We start from the raw sequence: 27,688 nt of genomic DNA, 5'->3' as shown, positions 1-27,688 counted from the left end.
ATGGGGGTGTGCATTATCCTGTTGGAAAACACCCTGGGAATGCTTTTCATGAATGCAGCACAACAGGTCGAATCACCAGACGAATTACACATTTGCAGTCAGGGTGCATGTGGTAACCATGAGAGTGCTCCTGCTGTCATAGGAAATTGCCCCCCAGACCAGAACTCCCGGTGTAGGTCCAGTGTATTGACGCCGCAGATAGGTGGAATGCAGGCACTCAGCTGGCCTCCTTCTAACCAACACACGGCCATCACCAGCACCAAGGCAGAACCGGCTTTCATCGGAAAACACAACGGACCTCCACTCCATTCTCCAATGAGCTCTCGCTTGACACCACTGAAGTCGCAGATGGCGGTGGTTTGGGGTAAATGGAATGCACGCTACAGGGCGTCTGGCTCGGAGCTGTCCTTCAAGTAACTGATTTTGAACAGTTCGTTACATCACTGTGGTGCCAACTGCTGCTCGAATTGCTGCTGTAGACGCAGTCCGCTGCGCTACAGCCATGCACCGAACATGGCGGTCCTCCCTCTCGGTGATGCCACGGGGATGTCCGGAGCCCAGTCTTCTTGTGAGCGTACCTTCTCGTGTCCACTACTGCCAGCACACATGCACAGTGGAGACATTCCTGCCAAGTCATTCTGCAATAGCGCGGAAGGAAAATCCACCTTCACGTAGCCATATTATACGGCCTCGTTCAACCGCAGTGAGCTGTTGATACTGACCTCTTTGCCATCGTAAAAGCATTCCTGATCCACTCACAGTCACTTTATCCAGGTAACAAACGCTCTTGCACAGTACAGTCCGTATTTAAAGCAAACCTAATGTGGAACGTCATGGGGCCGCTACTAGCGCAACGCTAATGCGATTTGTGTGAAATTTGAATCAACATCATCTTTTAGGTGTATAAACATGCCTACCAACATTTGTTAATCTAGCACAACCCCTTCATGGTGTTTGGATATTATTTTCTCCTGTGTATATCCACTTCTAGGAAATAGCAAGAAAATGGCCTTTTGATCAAATTGTCAGCCAGACCTTTTTTGCCCAGAAATGAGCCACTCTTACAGAGTTCTTACTAGCAAAGCATCCAGTCCTGCTGGTAACATGAATATGCACAAACATGGCACTGACATATATCATCCATTGTGTAATCTTCACCACAGTCACACCTACTATACTCAGTGAAACCCCATTGTATAAGTGACTGCTTAGACCTAACACCTCCAGTTCCTAGGGCAGTTGAGTGATCTCCACACATTCTAGTGTTCATTATGACCAGCCAAAGTTGTTCGCTCGGCTCCAACCAGTCTTGATGCTTAGATTTATAGAAGGAAAGCCTATCTGGAGATTTTTCAGAGGGCTTTGATGTCTGGAAGAAAATCTTCCTACATTTTAGCCTGGACTGATGCAGTTGATAATTGTATAGAGAGTGAGCTTGGATGTTCTTAACCTTAAGTTGCTGGTGATAAGCTTTAATTTGCAATGAAGAATTGGAGGTGCGATTCCAGCAACGCAGTAAGTCTTATCCACAAGAGTTGGCTTTAGGTGCCCCGTGATCAACCGGCAAGTTTCATTCAGAGCTTTGTCTACAGTTCTGGCATGGTATGATTTATACCATGAGAGGCAGACATACTTCACAGCAGAATAGCAGAGAGCTAAGACTATGGTTTTGAAAGTTTGTGGCTTTGCACCCCAGTTTGTGCCTCTCAGTTTCCTTAAAATGTTGTTTTGTGCGCTGACTTTTTACTTGATGTTATGACAGACCATGGTTCGCATGACTCCTATGTACTTTAGAGTGGAATGGTGTTCCAGAAGGTGCCATTCCAACAAATGTTTAATTTCCTTATTGCCTGTCTGTTCTTAAGGTGAAAGGCACACAGTTGTGTTTCTGAAAGAAGATTAGATTTCAGGTGGGTACCCTTACAGTCTGTGCTGAGCTCTTCTGAAGCTCTGCTGAGATGGAGTGCTACCTCTTCATATCTTCTACCTTGTGAAGCCAGGGCAATCAGATGTTCTTTGTCCAAAAACGAACCACTCTTAGGGCGGTATTATTAGCAAGTTTCCATGTCATCCATTGTGTGGTCGTCACCACATTCACACCTGCTATCCTCCGTGAAACCCTAAGTGATGACTTAGACCTAACAACTCCAGTTGGATAAAGCGTAGATGAAGCTTCTTGTGTTTCAAGAGATGTTGAATAGCACTGGAGCCAGCATGCTTCCTTGTGGTGGTCCATTTTCGTGGGTTCTCCATTTACATTGATGCCCTTGAAATTCAACAGAACAACCTGCGATTCTGCAACAGATTAGATATCAGCCTGGTGAATTTGTGATCATTTGTGATGGTAAATACCTTGTGCAACATAATACAATTTTTGACTGTTTTGTATGCAACACTTAAGTTACCTGATGGTTTTCAAATCCATCCTCAATATACTGGGTAAGGCTAAGAATCTGTGTAGCATAGCTCTTGCCAGGTCTGAAGCCTGCTTGCTGTGAAATGAGAAGATGGTGTATAACTTTAACCCTTGCCAAGCGGATAAGTTTTTACTTGTGAGTGTAATTGTATTGTGTAAGAATTTTTTTATTCTTAACACACATGAAAATGCAAATATGTAAGTACTCTAAGGTTTATTAAATCATTCATACCTGATTTCAGGAGGTCAGCTTGTAGGTATCCAAATAATCTTGAAACCGGGCGAGTTGGCCGTGCGCGTAGAGGCGCGCGGCTGTGAGCTTGCATCCGGGAGATAGTAGGTTCGAATCCCACTATCGGCAGCCCTGAAAATGGTTTTCCGTGGTTTCCCATTTTCACACCAGGCAAATGCTGGGGCTGTACCTTAATTAAGGCCACGGCCGCTTCCTTCCAACTCCTAGGCCTTTCCTATCCCATCGTCGCCATAAGACCTATCTGTGTCGGTGCGACGTAAAGCCCCTAGCAAAAAAAAAAAAAAATAATCTTGAAAAAATAAATCCTTAACTGCTGGTTTTAGTGCAAAAATGGCACAAGGCACAACACAAAGTAGTCTCGATTAAGATCACAAAATGATGCTGATGATGATGCTTGTTGTTTTAAGGGGCCTAACATTGAAGGTTATCGGCCCCAGATCACAAAATAACTGAGCTGTAATTCACTTTCTATCCCACTTCATAATTCACTGTGACTACTGCTATAAATATTGAACTGGCAAATTCACTAATAAACATGTACGGTAACAGTCTAACAAGTATTTATGATACAATTTTATACACATGATGTTGAGTCATCCCTGACAGTTTAAAAACTTTCACTTGTGTGTTACATTTCAAAGCATGTATCAGGGTGTATGAATGGCTTTGCTGTGCAAATTTTACAATAATAAATAGTTTCTTTTCTTACTTTTAGGGCCTTGCGGACAAAACAGGCCACAGAACCTTTTTTTCATCATCTGTGTCTGCTCTGTCACAGGTTATTTATGCACCCACTTGCAACGATTTCACTTTTCTCGCTTTCCCACTCATTATCACTCATTTCTGGGTATTCATCATCACTAGTTAATAATTTTGACTCAATTTCACTCTCGTTTTGAATATATTTCCACGACACAACGTCCAGAAAAGGCAAAACATGAACTTTCACAATGTCAGTACACCATCATGGATACTGCGCTTCGGAACAAACACCTTTTTGTAAATTCCAAATCCCTGTGTTTATCCTAAATAAAGGCCCCGTCTATATGCTCCTGGCATCTGTCGGCTAATATTTCAACCCTAAGAGGAAACATACGGTCGCAAAAGCGCGTAAGTCAAAATTCCGGATAAACACCTCTATCGCTCAAGTGGGAGTAGACGGGTTCCGGATAAAGACGTGTAACGATTGGCTATGTTTAATTAATCTGTTTTGCTAGTGGTTCAACATCACACTAATACATCAAAGGTTTTCGGTGATGGAAAGATAGCAAAGGGCTAGGATTTGGAAGGTAGTGGGCATGACCTTAATTAAGATACAGTCCCAGCATTTGCCTGGTGTAAAAAGGGAAACCATGGAAAACCATCTTCAGAGCTGCCAACAGAGGGATTCAAACACAAAGTTAGAGTACATCAGAATATATGACAGAGAAGGGATATTGGTCTGTAGTTCTTGAGATCACTGCAGTATTGTCCAGGCTTCAGAACAGCTCTGTATAGTTTTGGAATGTGAGACCTCCACAAGCAGTTGTTGAAAAGTTGTAAACATCATTCTTTGATTGCCACACCAAAGTCCTTCAATCGTTCCTCTCTGATGTCATCAAGACCAGCAGGTTTTCCAGCTTTACATTTGTTTATAGCTTTAGCTAGTACGCTGATGTTGAAATTCTGTCTAAGTTCAGTTATTTCTTCACTAATTTCTTTTGGTAGTTTCCACATAAGTCTCCTGGATTTTTCCTGGCATCCTGTTTTCCCATTCATCAGAAGATGATGAGCGATTTGATTAGCTGTAACATCTGAGCGTGTAATGCTCATATTCGGGTCTCTGTTGAGTTTCTGTAAGAGTCTCCATGCTTTATGATTACTCTGAGGCATATATAGTTATCCCATTAGCTTGATCCACCTCTCTCTTCAATGAGTCTATCAAAGAAGTTAAGTTGTGTGCTGCTTCAATGTTTTCATTGACCAGTGGATTAACTTCAAACAATTGAATACTGCTGCAGCTGATATAATATAACTAGAATGAAATTCACAGAGAATAGACATAGAGGAACTCTTCTTAACAGCATCAACAAACTGGTCATATCTTTCAGTGATTGGGTTGATGTCTTGAACAACAGTAGCCAGTGTAGCAGAAAATTTTGACCAGTTTACTTTTTTAACAGTTATATCAATATCAGCAGGGTACACACCGGTTGAATAGCAGAATGAATCTGACACTTGACCAGTCTATTTTGAGAGTTTGGAATAAGGCTCCACACTGCTGAGTTATACTATTACTGACCAAAATCAGATCTAGATTATAACATCTTTGCCAGTGGCCACTACTGAAAGAAAGCCATAATTCTCTATCATGCATGAGAGACAACTTGCTAATTTTTTTCTTCCAAATTTGGCCAACTATGAACCACATAGAACTTAGGCTTCTTGGCCTTCCTTCTCTTCCTTTCCCAAAACCTCTTAATTCTTTCACTTCTCTTCTTTCTCTCCTTTTCGGAAGTGATCCTTTCGGGCCTCCGTTTTAGTGGTTTCTCATCAAACGTCGACTCTTCTTCTAAACTTTCTTCTTTTGTGGATCATCTGCAGTGTAATTCCAACTTCTTCTGCATCCCTCTTGACCTCTTCTAACCACTTGGAGGTGGCCTTTAACTCCATGATGTATTTGAAGAGCCTTTTGGTCAGCTGTTTGTCATCCATTCTTACTAGGTATCCTTAGAAGTTCAGCCTTCGTTTCCACATTGTATCCAAGTGTTCTTGTAGAGCTCCTCATTTCTCCTTTTCTTTCAAGTGCCATCAGTAGTCTTCTGCGGTTCCAGAATTTTCCTCAGAATCTTCCATTCATCCTTCTTGAGTTCTTGCAACTCCCCTATTTTATTTAAAATTAAGCACTCTGAAGCGTACAAGCCTTCCGGTTTTATTACCGAGTTAAAATGTCAGATTTTGGCCTTGTGGCTTGTAGGCCAGATCTAATTTTCTGGCTGTTACCTTGTTTATAGTTTTAGCTAGTACGCTGATGTTGAAATTCTGTATAAGTTCAGTTATTTCTTCACTTATTTCTAGTTGAGTCCATTGAGTTGGATCCATTCACCCAAGTATTTGAACTTGTCTGTCCTTTTAATCTTGCCATGTTTAACCTCCATATACCTTTCAATTTGGTGTTTGTACTCCATATATTCAATCTTTTTACAAGAGACTTTATTTCCAGTTTTTTGGTGATTGTTCTCAGAATGCTTTTAAGGTTGAATATCTGTTCCACACACGACCTCCCCTTCCGGAAAACAGCTTGGTATTCTCCAGTGAGGTGATCAGCTTGATCTTCAACACTCTTCAGTAAAGCTTCAGAGATTATCTTGTAGGCAATTGGAAGTAGAGAGATCCCTCTGTAGTTGTTCCAAGTTTTCAAGATACATACCTTTACTCTGCTTCAGTGTCTCTGTGTTGATTCTGGGCTTCTTGCTGGCTCTTGTTTTGCGTCTGTCTGGCTGGAATTTTACTTCGATCTCTGAGAAGTAGTGGTCTGAGTCAATGTTGGGGCTCTTTTTTACTTTGATGTTTTAGAATTTCTTTTGATTTGGGGCTGTTATTGTGACATAGTTGATCTGGAACTCCCCTAGCATCTTATTAGGACAGACCCATGTTTTCTTCTTCCTTGCGAGGGCTTTGAAATATGTGGACTATATTTTAAGGTTGAATTGTCTACAGAATACAATAAGTCTTTCACCATTTTTATTCATTTGTCTATGTGCCCCATGATTGTTCTGTACTACTTTTCTCTGCCAACCTGAGCATTGAAGTCACCAAGCATGATTTTTACATGATGTTTAGGGATTTTGGAAGCTGCGTCTTCAAGAGTTTCCCAAAAGTCGTCCACCTTTTCTGCATTTCTTTTATTATCTTCATTTACAGGGGCATGTGTATTGATAATTGTGTAGGCTTTATTACTAGACCTGAACGAGAGGAGCGAGATCCTCTCTGATGGTGAAGTGAAATTGATGATGGACTCTATTATGCTCCTTTTAAGTACAAAGGCTGTCCCTAGGATCGTTATGTTGGAGCTATACTGTGTCGTGGGTTTTCCTTTGTAGTTTCTGAACCTTTCTGAATCTACTGGAATTTCATCCAGATGTCTGGTCTCTTGTAGTGCCAGTATGCAGATGTTCCAATCTTCCAAAATGTTGATCAGTTGTTTTAATTTTCCTGTCTCCAGTAGTGTATTGATGTTAAGCGTTCTAAGTTGGTGTTTTTTCTTTGTTTGAATCTTCTACATTGAGGTTCTAGGAAGCTCTGACTCTTCCCTACATGATGTTCCAGGCTCTCCTGAATCCGACGCCTAGTTGCACCACTCATGGCGGTGGAGGATTTCCGTTTCCGGCTACCTCCTGGAGTAGTCTTTACCGAAAGTGTTCCCATCATGCCTTAAGTTGAAGATAATTGGGAGCTAAAACAGGGGTTGTAAGCTCCAGAGTTTATTTTAGACTGCCCCTAACCTGGAGAATAGATGCTACACGCTGAATTTCTGTGGCATTTCCTCAACTGATGGATCCAGCACCCACATGAAAGGACTCATCCGCCCAAATCCATTTGTCCTCTAGGGGGTTGGGTTACTTTCCGCAGCCTGGCACTCGCTATTGAGATGCTTTTTATGTATATACGAGGGTCGAGTCATAAGTCATGGCAACTATTTTTTTTTCTCGCGAGCAGGAGACAACACGGAAGATCTAAGATATGCATTTGTAAATATAGGGCATGTACTTATGCATAGTGCCTGAAGACAAATTCTGACTTCAGGAGATTCTCTAAGGAAAGTGACAGAACACAGGCCATTGGTAAACATTGTTTTATTATGGTATAGACAGCAAATACACAAGACTACGTACAAAGGACAGGTCTCCACTGGTTACAGACCTTCAAAATAATCACCCAAGGTTTCCACTGTGCGTTGCCAGCGGTGGGGCAGGCGCTGAATACCATTCGCTGCATGTGTATTGCTAACGTGTGACGCTTCTCTCCGAAATGCTGTTACAATGTCCTCTTTTCTAGCAAACCGTTGTCCACGTAATGGTTTCTTGACTTTGGGGATTAGATCGTAGTCACATGGGCTCAGATCAGGCAAATAAGGCGGATGTGGAAGAACCGCCCATCCCCACCGTTGTAAGCGATGCTGAACGATGGCTGCTGTGTGAGCTGTCGCGTTATCGTGTAAGATTATGGCGTTGTCCAAAAGATCTGGACGTTTGGTTCGCACTGCACAGCACAATTGGTACATGGCATTGGCATGCATTTCTGCCGTGGAGAACTGCTATTTTAATATACGATCGTTGCTCCTGCTTGTTGACTTCCATTTTGTGACGCTCTCACTCACACACTGAACTTGGGGGCATGCTTAGACCCACACTGTTGTTTACATACACCATCTAGTGGCATCATACGCAAGTACATACCGTACGTTTCATTTCCAAATGCATATCTTAGATTTTATGTGTTGTCTCCTGTTTGCGAGAAAAAAATTAGTTGCCATGACTTATGACTTGACCTACGTATATGTTTTAAAATTTGCTTTATGTCACACTAACACAGATATATCTTATGGCGACGATGGGATAGGAAATAGCAAGCAGTGGGAGGGAAGCGTCCATGGCCTTAATTAAGGCACACCTCCAGAATCTGCCTAGTGTGAAAATGGGAAACCATGGAAGACCATCTTCATGGCTGCCAGCAGTGGGATCCAAACCCACTATCTCCCAAATACAAGTTGCTAGCTACGTGACGCGAACCGTGCAGCCACTTGAACAGCACAACTCGCTGACATCTGCCCGCTGTTGCAATAGCTCTCCATTTTCATCACTGTTCTCATTGCCTCCTTCACTGCTGTGACCCATAACCAATGTGAGAGCAAGTGTGTTATCTTTCCTTGCAAACTGTGGTGAGTTACCCTGCACAAGAAAGTATCTTGCTTCTTCCCCTCACTGGTGCTTGTAAGACAAGTGAGTACTGACTTATTATACTGCAAATGTGTTTTTGCTATTTTCTAGGTAGTTGTAGAGTTAGATAAAAACATTTTGTCTGGAAACAGTCACCGTGATATTTCAAGGATAATTATCAGTGTTAATTTTATTAAATAAAAGAAATTAGATCATTTTGGTTGCACTTGTATTGCTATTGACTGTGTAGATGGTGTACATCTTGTAGCAACATGCTAGGCAATGTATTGTGAGGACATAAACCAGAGTAACATTACACCAGACGTGATATAAAACCAGGCCTCCAAGCCAACAAGTTAGTCACTCAGAACAGTTCAGATGTGACATTTGTATCAGTTGTAAACAGGGTTTAAACTGCAGTGGTTTATTTATTCATGCAGAATCAGAAACAACATAGCACCAAATTACAAGGATCCATAAACCATGGTTTAAAACAAGTGTATGTGTTTTAAATAAACCCTGTTTTTAATGACATGTAATTCTAATTACTGGAGATATCTACTTATTTATATTACTGTAAAAATTAGCTTAAGTAAATCATTCAGTAATCTATTTATATTAACCTAATGAGAAATGATCAGTACTATGAAAAATTCCCTTGCAAATGGGAATTTCCATTCCCTTTCAGTTGTAAGAACAAATAATAAATATATCACTGCCAGTACATCCGAATGTGAGTTCCCATTTCAAAGGTAATCGCCTTTCAAATGCTGGTGCAATCTGTGAAGCAAGGAGCTGGAGCAGTTCACGAAGTTTAGCGGTAGAGTGTAGATGTGTTACTTGTTAGGCTGTACCTTTTGAGTATTGTTATGAATTATTGCAAGATCCTTGACCTGTGGGTCTGCACACAATTTTTGAGACAGTTTGTCATGTTAACGTATATTTTTCCTTTAAGTTCCCATCTGTCCAACACATTTCGTGTATGTACAGTATATATTTTCTGGAATTTACTGTGATTTTAAACATTATTAAATTATATATAGTAAGTTAGAATAAGAGATAATGTTTATTTAATTTAGAAAACATCTAGCAGCAACTGCATAATTAAAAATATAGTTATACTTCATCATCTTTTGTCAAACCATGTTGTTCATCCAAGGGGAAGAGAACTGTAAACTACATGAGGTAGGGGAGCACAATTTTCTCATTGACCGGTGAGCTATGAAGTGGCAGGTGCCTGTCCCTGGATATATGGATATGATTAAATTAACATGCTGTATTTCCAGGCATCAGAAAATGTTCGAGAGTTACAGAACTAGTTGAGAACAAGAGATAAAGGAAAGCAAAAGGTATGAGTTGTGTTTTTAAGAAATATTGGAGTTGATTCACCTTGGTGTGTGAATCTAGAAACAAGGAAAGAAAAATGTTCAGAACTTCAGTTGATACAAAGAAAATAGGAGTTACGAATTAAAGGTAAAAGTTATGGCAAATTCAGTAAAACCTGCCTAGAATGGATGCCTCATAAAACAGAACTCAGAACAAATCGACAAGGAAATTTGCTACAATGTGATTTTCTAAATAAAATAATAATTTAAAAGGGAAAATTATATAGATCAGAAACAGGCTCATTTTTGGCAACCTATTACATAAGTAAAGCAGGTTATAACTGTTATAAAATTCTAGGGGTAGACCAAGGAAGCATTCGGTTTAACACTTAAATCATTACCTTGAAGCACAAGGACATGGATGGCAATAGATCACTCTGTTTATTACACTGGCACAAATGGAGTCTGTCAATGATGATGATGGTGATGATAATGATGATGATGATGACGACGTGTTCTTGATTGTACGCAACATTTTATTTTATTTTTCTTTGCCTCATTGATTAAATTGGTATTGTTCTTCAACATAGCCATGTATAACTATAAAACACACTGTTTTTCAGTGTTGCAGTCCACTACTTATTTAAAATAACAGTTATAAGGAATTATACCGACTTCGTTCCTATTTTTAACGTAAATTAATTATCTCGTTACAGAGTCCTTCTTGGAAAACCATCCTCAGGAAAGGGCTCTCTGGACAGGAACACTTAATTTCTTGAGCCCTTTTCTGACATTGGGGTTAGAGACTCAGTCTTGAACAACATGATCATATAGGGCATGGGGTGGATATGAATTTCTTTCATTTTCTCTTTTTTTCACATTATAATCAGAATAAAGAAGAAAGTAGTCATTTTCTTTAATTTGCTTACAAAAGTACTATTTACCACGCTCAGGTATGCATCTGTACATTACTGCCTGAGAAGGACATTACCAAAACGGCCCTCCGACCATGGCCTATAGAAGTTCTAAGATTAACCTTACTGGGGTAAGTGGGTCTAATAATCATGTTGTTTTGCTCTGTAGAACATCACATATGTGTATGATTAGTATGTCACCTCTCCACTCGTGTTTGAATAAATGTTGTGGTGATTAGCCATCGTGGTAACAGGTAAATAAATGGGTGTTACTATTTTATAAGTGTATGTATTTATGTAGATAATTTTAAGTGTATTTTTACCATTTTCAAGTGCAGTGACTATGGTTTATTTTACAGGCTTAGACAAAGTTTAAATAGACACATTAATAGTACACATAAGGAAACTTAACTCAAATGGTCCTAATGTTACAAGTGCCAGTAATTTTACATGCAGTGCATGTTGACATATGTGTACTAAAAAGTCAGATACCGTATACTATTACATTTCAACATTATTCATGACATTGTTGTGACAAATGAAAATAAGACATTTAATTCTTTTGAAGGGTTTATGGAATGGAAAAGAAATAATGAAGCACAAAATACCATATTATAAAATATGTTTTAATGTTTGGTTCCGAGGACATTACAAAAAGTGGTACAGTGAATTACAATTGCCATCATTCAGGACACTTTTAATCAAAGGGATCAGCTACCCATCATTTAAAGAGCCAAGTCACCAAAAAGACTGATGGTTTCTGCCTTTTGAAAATAAAAGTTTCTTTAATTCAAGATAGCAGGTGTGAGGCTGTTCTTTCACATAGCCTACTCATGTGGGGCATCAAAATGATTTAGAGCATTTATTTGTAACTCAGGCTGAAAAGAGGTTCTTTGGCAGCTAAAATAGTATTGAAAATTCCGTTAGATGTTACATTAGATAATATCCGAAACAGTCTGAAAACCCCAGAAGAGCTGCAAAGTATTCATCTCCTCACAATAAAGGACTTGCATAACATTGAGAAGTCTTATAATTTGAGCCCAGAATCTGTGAAGCATTCTAATGATGCAGTGAATGTTGATGCTTAGGTGAATGAGGTGAGATCAGGAAGTGTGGACTGTGTGTTACTGTATAAGCTCCAGAGGGAGATTTCTGAAGAGTATACTTTCTTGGCCAAGAATGACTTTGTGTTAGCATTACACAGACTTCAATTCTGGAGAAATACGGAGGGAATGCTGTATGCATTGATGGTACCCTTGGACTCAGTGCATGTGATTTTGAATCGATAACTCTTATAATTTATTAACAACATGTGTCAGGGTTTCCCATGTTCATTTTTATTTATAAACAGAACTGATAAAGAAATCAAAGACCAGCTTGGCAATTTGTCTCCAAAGATTTTTATGTCTGATTTGGCAGATGCATTTTTTATGGGAGAACCAAATTAAAGGCTGTATTGCTCCTGGCACATAGACTGGCCATGGCAAAAGAACCTTGGCAAAATCAAATCTAGAGATAAATAAGCAGAAGTGAACAAAATTATAAGATCACTTATGTAAGAGTGAGCTCTGAATACATTCAGTATTATCTTTGAGCCAGCTGTTCAGATATTAATTTATGACCTTGACACCCATGATTTTGGTAAATATTTTACTGAAAATTATGTTTCCACAGCCAGACAGTGGGTATGTAGCTATCGGCTTCACTGTGGATTGAACACAATATGCACATTATGAACCTGCATTAATGCATAAAACATATATATCTGCAAGGAAAGAAAATAAAGCGCCTGGATAAATCCATTTGTGTGATAATGAGATTCCTCAAAGATAAGATGTTTGACAGGGTCATCACTATTCATAAAGGTAAAGTGACAAATAAGCTGAGGGACCTCAAGCAAAGACAAAAAACTAATCTGACTTTAAGAAAGGATTTAGTTATACAGGAAGGCAACATATGGAAAATTCCATCATCATCTAGTTTTTATGTATATACTGTTTAGTTGTCCCTCTGAAACACATTCTACATACCTGCCAACTTTCCCGATTTAGGCGGGAGACTCCCGATTTTTGACAGTTTTTCCCGCCTTCCGACTGTTCTATTATTTCTCCCAATTTTAGCTTATTTGTTGGTGAACTTCAATATTTTTTTTCAGATCCCGCCATTTCAGCTTTTTTACGCCAGTGGCCGGAAGTTCGTCGGTAATTGGCCGCTTCCAAATGAAATATCGACGTTTCTTAATGCGAGAAATGTGCACGAATGTGCGATGTTTATTGAAACCTGTATATCGCGACGCGTATACCGATTGTCAATCTCTCGTTCTCGAGTGCTATGTTCGTGTTCGTTCACTGTTCACATCAGTCTAGTTGATTCTAGAGATTAATCGCTAGATATGGAGTCTTTTTTTAGTACCGGTAATTTAGTGACAGAATTTCAATGATAACGACTAGTGACTTTTCTAGAGATTTTAGGAGTCATTTGGAGACAACTCTGACTACTATTAACTTATCTCAATATAAATAAAATAAGAGTTTTGTCTGTACATTGCTCAGAATTTAAAAAAATGATATTTCTGTACCGGTCGTGGCCACAGTAACAAGGGGAAATGCACGTTTTAATTTTCCGTAATGTCTGTCTGTCTGTCTGTCTGTCTGTCTGTCTGTCTGTCTGTCTGTCTGTCTGTCTGTCTGTCTGTCTGTCTGTCTGTCTGTCTGTCTGTCTGTCTGTCTGTCTGTCTGTCTGTCTGTCTGTCTGTCTGTCTGTCTGTCTGTCTGTCTGTCTGTCTGTCTGTCTGTCTGTCTGTATGTATGTATGTATGTATGTATGAATGTACGCTCATCACGAGAAAATGAAAATCGGTATATAAAGTCGGGGAATACATCGCTACAATCTAGGCCATAAATAATTTTATTCACGCTGAGTGAAATGGTAGTTTAGGGAAAGGCTTAAAATTTAATTCTCAAATATTTGTTATTATTGGCACTATCGATAAATACGGCATAACTAAAGTTATAGGTATATTATTAAATTTCCTATCATTTATGCCTTATACATTGTTACCGTACCTGCTATGATAACAGATATTCATGAATTTTGATTTTTGTTGTAAATCCATTTCCATATCAGCACCGGACCACGAGAAAATGGGTGAACAAAGTTTTATGAAAATCGGTATGTAAAGTCGGAGAATAAGGAACTACAGTGTATGCTGTAAATAATTTTATTCACCTTGTTCGAAATGGTAGTTTAGGGGAAGGTGCCAAAAATTTAATTTTTAATTACTGTACCTGTCTTATCGGTCATATCGAAAAGTACTACATAACAAAAGTTATAGAGAATACAATTTCCTATTATTTATGTCTTATTCAGTTTTACCGTACCGACTGTAATAATATTGGTGGTGATGGTGATTAGATTATTATAAGAATGAGAAAAAGTAATGAAGGAACGTCGCTTGAAATAATAACACAAGAGGGAGTCGTGAAAGAAAGGACGACTCACTTTACATTAGATGCTCTAATATCACAAAGTCGGAAGAAAACTAAATGTGAAGGCCTGCAATATAGAAAGCTCATAAAATTGATCAACAATAACATTACAATGACCATTGTTTGTTATGATGTCCTTTGTGTATACTGCTGCCGTTTATCTCCGATAGATGGGATTACTGCTGCATATCGAGTATAACAGCCTGCCTGAATATTTGCGGGAAGTAGCTGGGAAGTTAAATCTCTCTCTTCTTTACCATGCCATTGGAATGAGCAGTGTGCACACTTCAACGGAATAATTACACAGGAGTGTTTGGGATTGTCTGCGGCCTGGTCATTCTAGCTCTGAAACTTTGAACTGTTAGATCGACACCGTAGCACTTTTCGTTAAAAGTGAGAAAATGTGCTGTTTTTCATTTTATGATTTCATATGAAGCATTGCTTTTAATCGTGACATTCGTACTGACGTCATTGTAATGACCTACTGTATGTTGATTTTGGTTGGGAAAACTATGACAGTCTTTCTGAGAATTCCGTAGCGGAGCACGGGTACATCAGCTAGTTATTTTATACAAATAGCATTGCCCTTCGCATAATCGTGCGGGCGCTTGATGCAATATATTAATCTATGCATTTGCGAAGTAGTGGCATCTAAGTGCATGACTAATTCATACGTTTGGGGCATGAGTTCATACTATATTCGGTAGGCTCATCAGAGACCGATCATCACACTCACATACCTGCTGTGAGGGAACAGAGATTTGTAAGTTTTAGCCTTGTAGCCTCGTATAGCATCAGTCGGACTTTGAGACAATAAGTGTTATAAATATATCATAGTACTGTGTTGCGCAAGACCTGTGGAATGAGCAGTTTTGACCAATTGTATCTCCTGATTTCTCCTGATTTTTCCGTTTTTTATATCAAGGTCCCTTGATTTTTGGTTTTGTGAAGTTGGCAAGTATGCATTCTTCATCTTGTGTACCTGATTATTTCAGAGGCAGAGGTGCAGCCTAAATAATGCCAAGAACTACTTCAAATATGTTCTGAAAAAGAGATAGAAGTTGCTGAAAAAGAAGCATTATTGAAAAAAATATCTACCGAGGCCTTTAAATGTACCAGTACTCCAGAATCGTACAGTCAACACAGGTGGTTGGATATCAAGAAACACCACTTATTATCCCAGTTAAAGGAAATCGAGAAATTGGTGTAAAATTTTACAACCACTGAAGAATTAGATGCCATAGAGAGATTATTGTTACTGATTAAGTTTACATTAGAAACAGTTCAAATTTTTAAATGCCATATAATCAAAAAGACATATCTCAGAAAAGAAAAATTGACCCTCAAAGGGGACTCATCTCAACTAAACAGAAAAGATCCACAAAAAGCAGTACAGTGACAAAACCATCTCCAGCGGAGTAATAAGCTATTACCGTGAATATGTTCAGTTCTGTTGACAATGAGGGGCATTGTGCATTGAACCAGTAGGCTAAGTGCCCTATGTACAATACCTACCGTTTGTGAATGCTCATATTTAGATTAATCCATTCAGGTGCAATCTTAGTTAAGACTGACTGAGACATACACCTCTGTAAAACATATTTTATAGATTAAGAAACTGACCTGTGGTACCATAATAAACTAATATTTTGTAGTAGACTACACTAGAACTAGAACATCTAGTAAGTTTAGTAGTGGAAACATACATTTCACAGTTATCTGAACTTAATTTTCGGACAGTTGACAAGCGCTTGTATGCCTGTAGTGTGTTCGCGTATGTAATGTACTTCGGCAAGTGAAAAAATGATAAGTTGCCGTTCTTCCATATGCTAGTCTTCAATGGTAACATATTTTTAATGTAATTTGTTCTTGTTTTGTAGACAAAAGTTCTTACTTGGTGGTTTCACTGTAGTTTCATTTGGAACATGCATATATGTAGTTATTTAATAGTGTTATGTGTAGGAACAGAGTCACACTCCGTATCAGCTGTTTACGTTGCACAAGCATGCCTCGCACACAGTTGAGCTGCTCCTGGTGTACAATATCCACTGCACAGTGACTCGCGACATTCGTCATAATTTGAAACTAAATCTCCCTCTCCGATGTTTTCCGAAGTGCTCCAATTATTTTCGTGCATCGCTATGCGGCGAAATACGAGAAACTATTGCTCCTTCAGGAGCTAGACTCTTGTAGGCTGCAGTCCCACTGTTCGAATTGTTCCCTACCATTGCTCTCTAGTTTCCGTAACTCCTCCTCACTCTAAGAATAAATGTGAAAATCAAGAATTATTCACTTTCTGTACCGAAGCGCTGCTAGTGTGCAGTATTCGCAACGAGCGACACGCAGTTACCAGAGCTGTTACATTCGGATAAATTTCCTGTTGATCGGCTTGCTGTTTAATTTTTATTTTTTTTATTTTTTACAATTTATTTACGTTGCACGGACACTGATAGGCCTTATTGCGACAATGGGATAGGACAGGCTTAGGAGTGGGAAATAAGCAGCCGTGGCTTTAATTGAAGAACTGCCCCAGCATTTTCCTGGTGTAAAAATGGGAACCCATGAAAAACCATCTTCAGGGCTGCTGACAGTGGGGTTCGAACCCACTAACTCCCTGATGCAATCTCACAGCTGCATGGGCCTAACCGCACGGCCAACTCACCCCTGTTTAAGTATTTCACCCTCTCAAAATTGTGGTATTTAAAGTCATACAAGCTTCTGTATTAACAAATTTTGCAGCTTCACACACAAAATCATTTACAATGTTTATAACCCACACCAACTGTTCTGATGGATAGAAGAAGGCATCTTGCTTTAAAATAATGTCCATCAGTGGAGAACTGCATTTTTCTTGTTGAATTAGACTACGGCATGATTCACATTATACTTCTTTTCTTATTTCCTTCACAACAAAACCACTGAGGGAAGCAAGCAATGCATGTTTTATAGACACTACCTCCAGAGCTGTAAATGAAATAAGGGTAGGTTTACTCCATCAGAACAATATGGTTATTATTTATAATACTATTATCTAACAACTAACAGTAAATACATTTTGTGAAGTGACTATAGGTACACTGATTCATCTCACGAGTATGTTGATTTTGCCGTTTCAAAGAAATTCCTATCTTCAGAATTCTGTTGAGTGCAAGTACTACAGCCCTTGAATCCAGCATATCATTGTTGCCTGAAGTTCTCCTCAAAACGCTAAAGGATATTTATAGGGAATCACTGTTAAATACTCTAGTTAGCACAAAATGAAAGCCCGACGACAATAAATATCGGGTACAGAGGAATGTAGAACATGTAGTAAGTTTCATTGATGCAAAAACTCACTCTTTGCTCATGGCATTCTTCCTTCACATCCTCAAGATATACTAGGAAATTGTTCTCCTGTCAGTGAAGCCTGTCCTCATCTGTGTTGAAAAAATTGACCTTGTCAGGGCAAAACTTAGCGTTGTAACTGCTAACATCATGGAAATTCAACCATTTTTGAAACACTTTCATGAAGTATAGTCACTGTGCCTTCTTGGAACGAGTGGGATTTTTGATGTACAGAATATTTATGGAGATATTCCGGAGCTGTTATTATTGGTGTAGAAAATATATCCTTCTCTCGTTTCACATTAATTTTTTCTATGCTGTTTGGGCTTATATGTTTCTGAGTCAGAGAGCAAACAGATTTTGCCACTTTATTTATTTATTTATTTATTTATTTATTTATTTATTAAGTGGCGAAGTTAGGGTTCTTGGCCCTCTCTTACACTTAACCTCATACATTTTTTTAATTTATTTTTACAGTATTCATCTGAAATATCATTGTAATCAATTACTGTTGTTGAGATATGTAAGTCAGATAAGGAATTACAATAATACAATTAATTAAGGTTACTACTGATGAAAAATTATAGGATAAATAAAGAGTGGATAAAAACAAAAAAATCAATTTCTAACCTAAAGAATATAATATCTACAACTAGCTTAAAGGAAAACGTATTCAAATATAAGGCTAAAATAAATTGACTGAATATTAGTATGTTACAATCTGAGTTTATTGAAATCGATGTTACTATGTAGTCTATTTCCACGAACAGTCTATAGCCTTAACTGAGAGTAGTAAGAACGTAAATGGGATAGCCTAAGAACTTAAATCTAGTACGTAATTTTTGGTTTCATTCACTCTTACATTCATTCGAGTCAACTGTATGTACTCTGGAGGAATTTACGGTAGGCTGTTTTAAATGTCCTAGACGAGCAAGACTTTTTAATATCTTTCGGGATCGTATTCCATAACCTCGAAGCAGAGACCAGGAATGAATGGCTGTAGGTATTTGTTCGATGCGGTGCTATTTCAAGTAGTGATCCGGAACGACTGTCAGTTTCGTGGAACGAAGAAAGAAGCCTTAAAATTGGACGATAGATAGGTGGGGCTGTTTGAAGAAAGCAACTGATAGACGAGGGTCATTTGGTGCGTTTCCCTACGGTCATTTAAACGTAGCCAACCCAACTTTTTGTAGTATGGTGTTATATGAGCATCATGTCGGAGCTGGAAGGCATATCGAATGCAAGAGTTATGTACACGTAGCTTTGTTGCTTGTTCACAGGTTAGGTCAGTCAATAAACTGTCACAGTAGTCAAAGATTGGAAATAGAAGTGTTTGTATGAGTTTTAATTTAAGGTCCAGTGGGAGAAATTTTTTATGACGCTTCAAAAGATAAATGGATGCATGTACTTTTCTGCACACATTAGTTATTTGCTCATTCCAGGTCAGAGTCTCATTTAACATGACCCCAAGGTTTGTAACAGTCTTGGAGTATGGCACTTCGGTATCATCAATGGTAATTGGAGGAGGATTGTAATTACTATTTAGAGTACATAGAAATGTTTTGTGTCCAATTATTATGCTTTGGGTCTTTCGTGGATTGATGAGTAATGCATTGTTTCTGGCATACGTTGTGAGTCGTTGTAGGTCTGTATTCATATGCTGGATCGCTCCAAATATACTATCTACACTGGTATGGTAATATACCTGTAGGTCATCAGCATACAGATGGTATTTACAGTGGACAAGTGAGGATGAAATATCATTGATATGCAGGCTGAATAATAAAGGTTCCCAGAACAGATCCTTGAGGCACGCCAAATAATCTGATAGCCCATTTGGACGTAACATCGTTTACTGAAACACACTGACGACGATTTGTGAGGTAGGATATAAAGAAATTGAGCGCATTCCGGTCGACGCCAAGGGAGCGCAATTTTGAAAGGAGTAGCTGTATGTTGACTGTATCAAATGCACTGCTAAAATCAAGGAGCGTGAGTACCGTCACCTGTCGTTTATCCATAGCAAGTCTGATATCATCTGTTACCCGAAGGAGTGCTGTCGTCGTACTGTGGCCCTTCCTGAAGCCAGATTGCAACGGGTCTAGAAGTGAATGTTTTGTGAGATATTCAGTTAAGTTGCTCGTGAATTAGTCGTTCAAGGGCTTTCGCAAGCGGAGGGAGTATTGATATAGGGCGGTAGTCTGATGGATAATTTGATGTGGTGTCCTTTAATGCTGGAATCACTAGAGCATCCTTCCAAATGTCTGGAAAAGTTCCTGAATTTATACAGTAATTGAAGATATGAGTAATGATCGGTAATACTGCGCCGATGATATTTTTTATGAAGCTTATTGGAATACGATCTGTTCCTTTCGCTTGAGATTTAATGGAATTTAAAACTCGTTTTACTTCGTTTATATTGACAGTTCGCAGTGAGAATGTTGGTTCAATATTCAAGTAATTGCCATCTTTGTGTAACGGGATTACGGATTGGGGTCGAGTTTCTTTGATTTGTTTACCAGTGAAATGAGTGTTAAGTGTGTCCAGCGATATTGTTGAAATATGAGGTTCTTTAATTTTTCCTATTCCTATTGAACGTAACTGATTCCACGCATTAACTGTATTGAGATTTTGGGTTTGATTTCTGATATATTTAAATTTACTGTTTCTAATTAATTGTTTCGTTTTGTTCCGTAGACGACAGTATTGTTCGAAATCCGTTTGCTCTTTTGTTGCTCTGTACCGGCGAAGCAAAGCATCACGGCGGGCCATTGTTGCTTTTATCTCAGTGTTTAACCACGGAGCAGGAGAGCGAGAAACCCTTGCCTGCAGAACGGGAGCATGCTTGTCATAGAGTCATAACAATAAGGAGTTAAATCGATGTACTTTCAAGTTCACGTCGTGCAATTGTCGTATGTCGACCCAAGGCAAATTATATGCGTCATATTGTAGTAGAGTTAAGTCTATATTTTTCATGTCTCTGTAGTTTATATACTTATCTTTACACTTCGGCACCCGCAGTGAGTAGCACAGATAGATAAGATCGTGTGTAGAGATACCAGGGACTGAGATTTGTCCGTGCTTGACAGCCTTATGGGGATTATTTGTCACTAAGTAGTCAATTAGAGTGTGGGTTGAGCCGTTACGTGTGTGTACTTGATTAGTTGCGTCTAATGGTAAGATGGTCATGTCCATTGAAATGAACAAGCTGCGAATTCGGTCCGAGTCGCTAGTCTGGGTCAGAAGATTTATGTTAAAATCACCGAGGATTATGATGTGTTCGTAACATGGTATAAGTTTCAGCAAATCCGCTTCAAGTGCGTCTATATTACTTACCTTGGGTGGCTTATATACTACTACTATTAACACTTTCTGGTGGTTGACAGTCGCCTCAAGGAACATATATTCAGTATGCGGGGTGTCATTGGAGGAAGATTTACAGATCATTTTGCTCTTAATGTCGTCTCTACAGTACACTGAAACACCACTACCTCGCTTACCTGCGCGGTAATTCCTGTATAAAGTATAGCCATCAATTTTTACAAGTGCGGAATTGATACTGTTAGTCAACCAACTTTCACTCAGACCGATTAAATGCATATTTGTATCAGTAATTATAGAATGGACTTCGTCAAAGTGACTTAAAAGTGATAAACAGTTAATGTGGCAACATTGCAGGGTTCTAGGAAACTGCGACAAGGCACGTTTCAATAAGATTCCTGTGTGCTCAGGTTGGGGTAGGGGAGCTACAGGTGATTGTGAAAGAGGGTTGCCATTGTCTTGGAATACGTCCGGGTCAATGAGATGCAGGAATTCCTCATCTGCTACAAGCACAACTAAAGAAACACTTACCGAGAATTTCCCAGGTACATTCGCTGATTCAATTCGCACACAGTCAGACACACACACAAATATATGCACATGAAAACTACTGAACATTTTAAGACTTAAACCTTAATTCACTGTTACACGTGCTGAGTTTAGAGCCCTGTTCAAGTCACCTACAGTTACTAATATATTCTTTCCTTCCATTATTTAGTAACACTACTATGCGTCCTTCGACTGTCCATACCCGCTTATGCCCTAAGATATCCCTAGCTCTGTTTAGAATCTGTTTCCGGATACTCGTAAGCGATTCAGTTACTAGAAATTTAGATCCTTTGAGAAGTTTTTTTTAACTCTCCAAACCCGGTTACGATCTTGAAACATAAGGAATTTCACGATGATCGGTCGTCTTCCCGTCACTACGGCTTCAGCTGTTGTACGTTTCCGCTCACCAAGCCTGTGGCAGCTGTCAATATCTCCTAGTGAGATGTCCAGTTGTAGCTTATCCCTGATGAAGTCCGTAACTTGTTAATACACGTCTTCATCAGGTCCCTCGGCAACACCGTGCAGTAGGAGACAGTTACGACGGCTATACTGAGCCAAATCGTCAATCATTTCTTCATGACGGGTTAGAGTCTCGTCCATCGTCGATACCTTAGTCTTTAGTTCAGCAATTTCAGTGGTCACTTGGTCCTTGAAGGTTTCAAAGTCGGCAGCCAGGCTCTGTGTTTCTTGTCGTGGGTTGGTAGTAGTGTCGCCAGCACTGGTGGTCGCTGCTGCTAGGCGAGCTTGGAAGTCACTCAGTTGACTTTCAAAGTCAGTTATTCTTTGATTAACTTCTTTAAGTGTCATGTTTTAGTGATATATTTCAACTGGAACACTGTACAAATGTTTTCTGACACAGAGTTCGTACCTAGGTGCGGTTGTTCTTGCTTCTTTTCGCAGGATATAACAGAGAGCACTTAACACACACACTGCACCGGCCGCCATTTTTACATGGGACTGCAATTGCTATTGGCTTTACGTCGCACCGACACAGATAAGTCTTATGGCGACGATGGGACAGGAAAGGGCTAGGACTTGGAAGGAAGCGGCCGTGGCCTTAATTAAGGTGCAGCCCCAGCATTTGCCTGGTGTGAAAATGGGAAACCACGGAAAACCATTTTCAGGGCTGCCGACAGTGGGGCTCGAACCCACTATCTTCCGAATACTGGATACTGGCCGCACTTAAGCGACTGCAGCTATCGAGCTCGGTGGGGACTGCAATTCATATAAATTCTTCATGTGAGAGCCACTTATTTTGTCCTCTACGTCAAACATCGTCTTCTCTGAAAATGTGTTCCTTAAGTTCTTTAAAATGTGATATTGGTCAAATGCAAGATATAAGGGTCGGTTCAGGTCATTTGGGTGAGTAATTTGCGGCTTCAAAATTTTGCTATTGGAAAGTCGGCTCATCATATTAACATTGTTGTTATGATTATCAGAAACTAGGCGTACTACAAGATATCCACAAACCTCAATCTCTCTGATTACAGACAGTGTCAAATTGTATAGTTCCTTGTTTGAGATTCGTTTGGTGAAGAAGTACATGGCTGGCAGTGTGTACTTATTGCTTAACCCCACCATCATAAAACAAAGCACGTTATTGGCGAGAATTTCAGATTCACTCATGTTCTTGACGTTCTTAATTTAGGATATAGAAGAGTATTATCTGAAACAGATGTGGTTTTGTGACCAAAGAACGTATCTATCTTTATGTCCTATTGCAATTGCTGTTTTATTGCCATTTCAGCCACTATCGATGAACATATTTTTTCAGCCTCATTCAAATGTTCAGATTCTAGGGTTAATCTCTCTTTCACAAGGTTTGTAACTCTTGTGTCGCATGAAGTATCACCCAAATCCCTGGATAGTGCGCTCGTAGGAGGCAACTTTAGTATATTTTTCCTAGCATACCTGTAACCTTGGGTGATATGCATTCCCACTAGTGTTGGCTACTGAATGTATGATTCGAAGCAGTGTATCGATTCATTCAATTGTCCGAGTGAATCGATTCACAGGAACGGCGAGCTCACGGCACACGATTCAGCTTACTCCCAGCGGACAGTGCTGAGTGGCGCACTCACTGGACGTTGACGGGGAGACGAGCTTCCGCTGCAGCGAGACAGTGTATCATGGCTAGGGCCCGGATTTTTATGCAGTAACCGCTTAGACTGCAAACTAATTTGGTTTGTACGAAGTGTCGGCCACCCGCTCTTCCATAATGTAGCAAGAGTAACATATATTATAGGGGGTTTGATTGGCCGTACCCCTATTGTTTATGCAAACCCCATAGCATAGTCGTTGTGAAGGTAGACTATACTTGTTACTCGCTTCAGGAAGTTTGCATTCTAACCTATTACTGCATAAACATCCGGGCCCTAATCATGGCACATCGAAAGAATCGTGAACGAGCGCGGCTCAGTGAGACACAAGATACACACGGCTCCTTATCGGCTCACTGCAGCGAGACATACAGTGAGCCGTGCTACACTGAAAGAATCATATGCTATAATGGACTCTCGAGCTCAGCTCATTTGAAAATAATACCCATTCTCATTCACTGTCCTCTTCTTACAGGGAGGTTTAAATAATAGATGGATTTATTTGCAGTGTTACAAAGGTAGTCACAACATAATTCTGAAGTAGCTAGTAAGTAGGTAGGCTATTAGGTTATACTATTTATTAGTTTAATGAATCTTACAGTAGTATTATAACTTAGTTGACATTTGACAATTAAACTCGACTCTAGCCTGCCCTATGACTATGAGTCATGCTCATGACCACTCAAAAGTACCTGTTTTATATTGGGAAGAACGGCTCAGTATTCTCTCAGTTCATATGTCACATCGTTGCACAAGACTTCAGTCATATGTGGACAGACGCAATAACAGTATGTTGAATCAAAAAACCAGCGGGCTACTGTACATCTCGGGTAGCCTATACAAAATATGACTATTAAAAACAATCCTCAGCTGATAGAAAAATATTTTTTTTAATGACTGAGCGAGTTGTCGTGCGGTTAATATCGCGTGGCTATGCGCTTGCATTCGGGGGATGGTGGGTTCGAATCCCACCGTCGGCAGCCGTTAAGATGGTTTTTCTGTAGTTCCCCCATTTTCACACCAGGAAATGCTGGGACTGTACCTTCATTCAGGTCATGGCTGCTACCTTCCTAATCCTAACCTTTCCCACCCTGCGTCGCCGGAAACCTTCGATGTATTAGAGTAACTAGCATTTTTTCTAAGAAAGGAGTTCATAGTATGAAGACCAGATGGCAGCTGCGAGCACTGAATGCTGTTGCTGCTGTCTTACCAGCACATACTACACAGATGCAGTAGGAGCGATAACCAATGAGCCGTGAATCGGATCACTGTATCGATTCAGTAACGTGAACGGAATCAAATGAATCGATTCAGTAAAATGAATCGAATGTCCCATCACTAATTCCCACACTGTACTGTGTTTTACAGTGGGTTCTGTCCATCTGGGAGAGCATTTCTCAAAGTTCGCTATTTTCTCAAGAAGGAATGAAGACTTGGTATTTGAGGGATTTGCTCGACTGTTATAATTATTCATGACGAGGATTTGTGATAATTATTGTTATAAATCTCCAACTCCTGAATAGTTTTATTGAATTCGTTTTCAAGACATGGAAGTTTAACCCGTGCTCTCCACAATTTCAGTCACAATTGTTTTTCAATTTGAGATGCTTCTCATCTAAATGTCGCACTGGATATCAACAGAACGATGGCAGTAATCATTTCCGGGATACTCATGCAGAGAGACACCCGAGATATTGCATTCATCACAGATTGGCTCAGTTGATTCATATTTCCATTTCTTACCTGCGGCATTGACTGAAGGTTTCATAATAGTTCTACGCTCTGGTTTGATCTGTTGGATTTGAAAGATGGATAAGAAGGGAAAAGAGAAGGAACAGCAGCACCCTGCAGTTTCTTCATTTTCAGTCTAGGTCGATAGTCGGACTGACGAAAATGAAGGCTACGTACCACAGAATATCTAGAATTTAAATTGGATCTGAAGTCTGCTCTTGATATTGCTTTAAGCCATTGTTCTATCAGATCAGTTTGGTTGGGAAATCCATGAAAAACCGAGCTCGATAGCTGCAGTCGCTTAAGTGCGGTCAGTATCCAGTAATAGGGAGATAGTGGGTTCGAGCCCCACTGTCGGCAGCCCTGAAGATGGTTTTCCGTGGTTTCCCATTTTCACACCAGGCAAATGCCGGGGCTGTACCTTAATTAAGGCCACGGCCGCTTCCTTCCACTTCCTAGGTCTTTCCTATTCCATCGTCGCCATAAGACATATCTGTGTCGGTGCGACGTAAAACAAATAGCAAAAAAAAAAAAAAAAAAAAAAAACATGAAACGATACTCTTCTCACTTTACCACTCTGGCTTGTGCAACCAGTACACCATTGTTACTGATAGATTGAAATCTGTAATAAGACATTAATATGCCAAGTTAATGTAGCCTATGGCTAGATCATAAACAATAATTAATTAAAGCAAATATATAACGATAACTTTCCGTGAAGTAGGAAATTAGATAAAAAGGGTATGTGAAACTCGAACGGTGCATGAGATTTAAGCATGTCTTGTCCCTGTGTGATGTTTGCAAAGAAGCCTACGAGCCGAGTGAAGTGGGGATGATGGCCCAACGCACGTGTTGCGCAGTTCACTCAGCGCACAGAAAAAGCGGAAAGGGAGTCTGCTGCATAATACTTTGCAATATAATTAATCTAAAGGACACACTTAAATTATCCTTACTATTTATTAAATGTATGATCAGACAAACACTACTGAATTTCTGTTCACAAGCCTGCAATAAATTGTAATGTATTAGTTAATATGCAGAAATAATCTACACATAATTTAACAAAGCTGTTTCTTTTTCACTTTCACATTTACTTATACACAAAATCTACATGTCTTCCGTTATTTCTGCCTGTATATCGTATGTCTCTGTTCATTTTTTATTCAGATTGTTGTAATTCTGGAACTTCCTCCGCTGTGAACTGTGTCACACCTGTGGATTTGACCTTGTTTTGTGGCCAGATGCCTTTCTTGACGTCAGCCATATTTAGGGGAATGTATTCATGGTCAGCGCAGTGCTCTTCGGTTCAGAGGGCCCCGGGTTCGATACCGGGCCGGGTCGGGGATTTTAACCTTAAATGGTTAATTCCCTTGGCTCGGTGACTAGGTATTTGTGCTGTCCCAACATCCCTGCAACTCACACACACACAACACTATCCTCCACCCCATTAACACGCAGTTACCTACACATGGCAGATGCCGCCACCCTCATCGGTGGGTCTGCCTTACAGGGGCTGCACCCGGCTAGAAAGAGCCACACGAAATTATTATTATTATTATTATTATTATTATTATTATTATTATTATTTTATTGCGGATAGAAAGCAGTTGCTGATATTTATTTTCATTTCCACCAGTTGCACAAATAGAAACTGAAACCCATTGCTGTGTAATGTTCATTTCTCGTGATGTGCTTTCAGTTCGCAAGTCGCCAACTTCTTTACAAATTTTTCAGCCGAGTTTATTATTCTTTTTATCACTAACCATTTGTACTTACTGCAAAATTCCAGATTTTTCTCCAAATCCCAGGAATCGGGAGTGTCTTCCGTCCCACTGTTACACGCGGCTGAAAGCTCATTGTTGTCATCTTCTTTTATATCACCACGCGACAATGTTGACGTTTCCCCATCGTTGTTTACGTTCGAATAATTAACTTTCAGCTTTTTCAATGCCTGGCTGGGTGTAAAATAGTTCGTTATTTTCTTCATCCTTCAAAACTAACCTCGACTCACAAAATAACAACCTAACTCGCCACCAAACGCTAGCTCACGTGCTTATAAGAACGAAACTTCGTTTTTCACGATTGTTAACAGTATGTACCGTCAAATCGTTTCTGTTCTGGTGTTCAGATTACCAACTAAGTCTAATACTTTCTTTGCCTTCTTTCAAGTTACACACGGCGTTAAGAAAATCAAAATCTAATCACGAAGGACACGCCGCTTTTCAAAGCAAACTATACACCAAATCACATACTCAAGAAAATTGAAAGGCACCGGCATCACATCAGAAAAATGCCAGCGATCGTAAGTTCCTACACAGCCAACAGACATCTCTTCTTTATTTTTTTACTG

The 27,688-nt window shown here is 39.6% G+C and overlaps 1 protein-coding gene across 8 annotated transcripts in view; it reads left to right on the top strand.

Annotated features, from left to right (window-relative positions):
* Positions 1-27,688, top strand: part of LOC136864684 (uncharacterized) — a 281,939-nt gene that overhangs the window by 119,488 nt on the left and 134,763 nt on the right. The window contains exon 4 of one of the 8 annotated variants that reach the window (XM_067141996.2): positions 6,978-7,256. The exons of the other annotated variants lie outside the window; for them this stretch is intronic. Coding sequence (XP_066998097.1) covers positions 6,978-7,000 — 23 coding nt within the window. The 3' untranslated portion in view covers positions 7,001-7,256. Of the gene's footprint in view, positions 1-6,977; positions 7,257-27,688 lie in introns of those variants that run through there. 8 annotated transcript variants of the gene reach the window in all.

Source organism: Anabrus simplex, chromosome 2 (assembly GCF_040414725.1).
Source record: "Anabrus simplex isolate iqAnaSimp1 chromosome 2, ASM4041472v1, whole genome shotgun sequence".
NCBI classification, from domain to species: Eukaryota; Metazoa; Arthropoda; class Insecta; order Orthoptera; family Tettigoniidae; genus Anabrus; species Anabrus simplex.
Note: the sequence above shows the minus strand (reverse complement) of the source record. Positions and strands in the feature narration are given on the sequence as shown.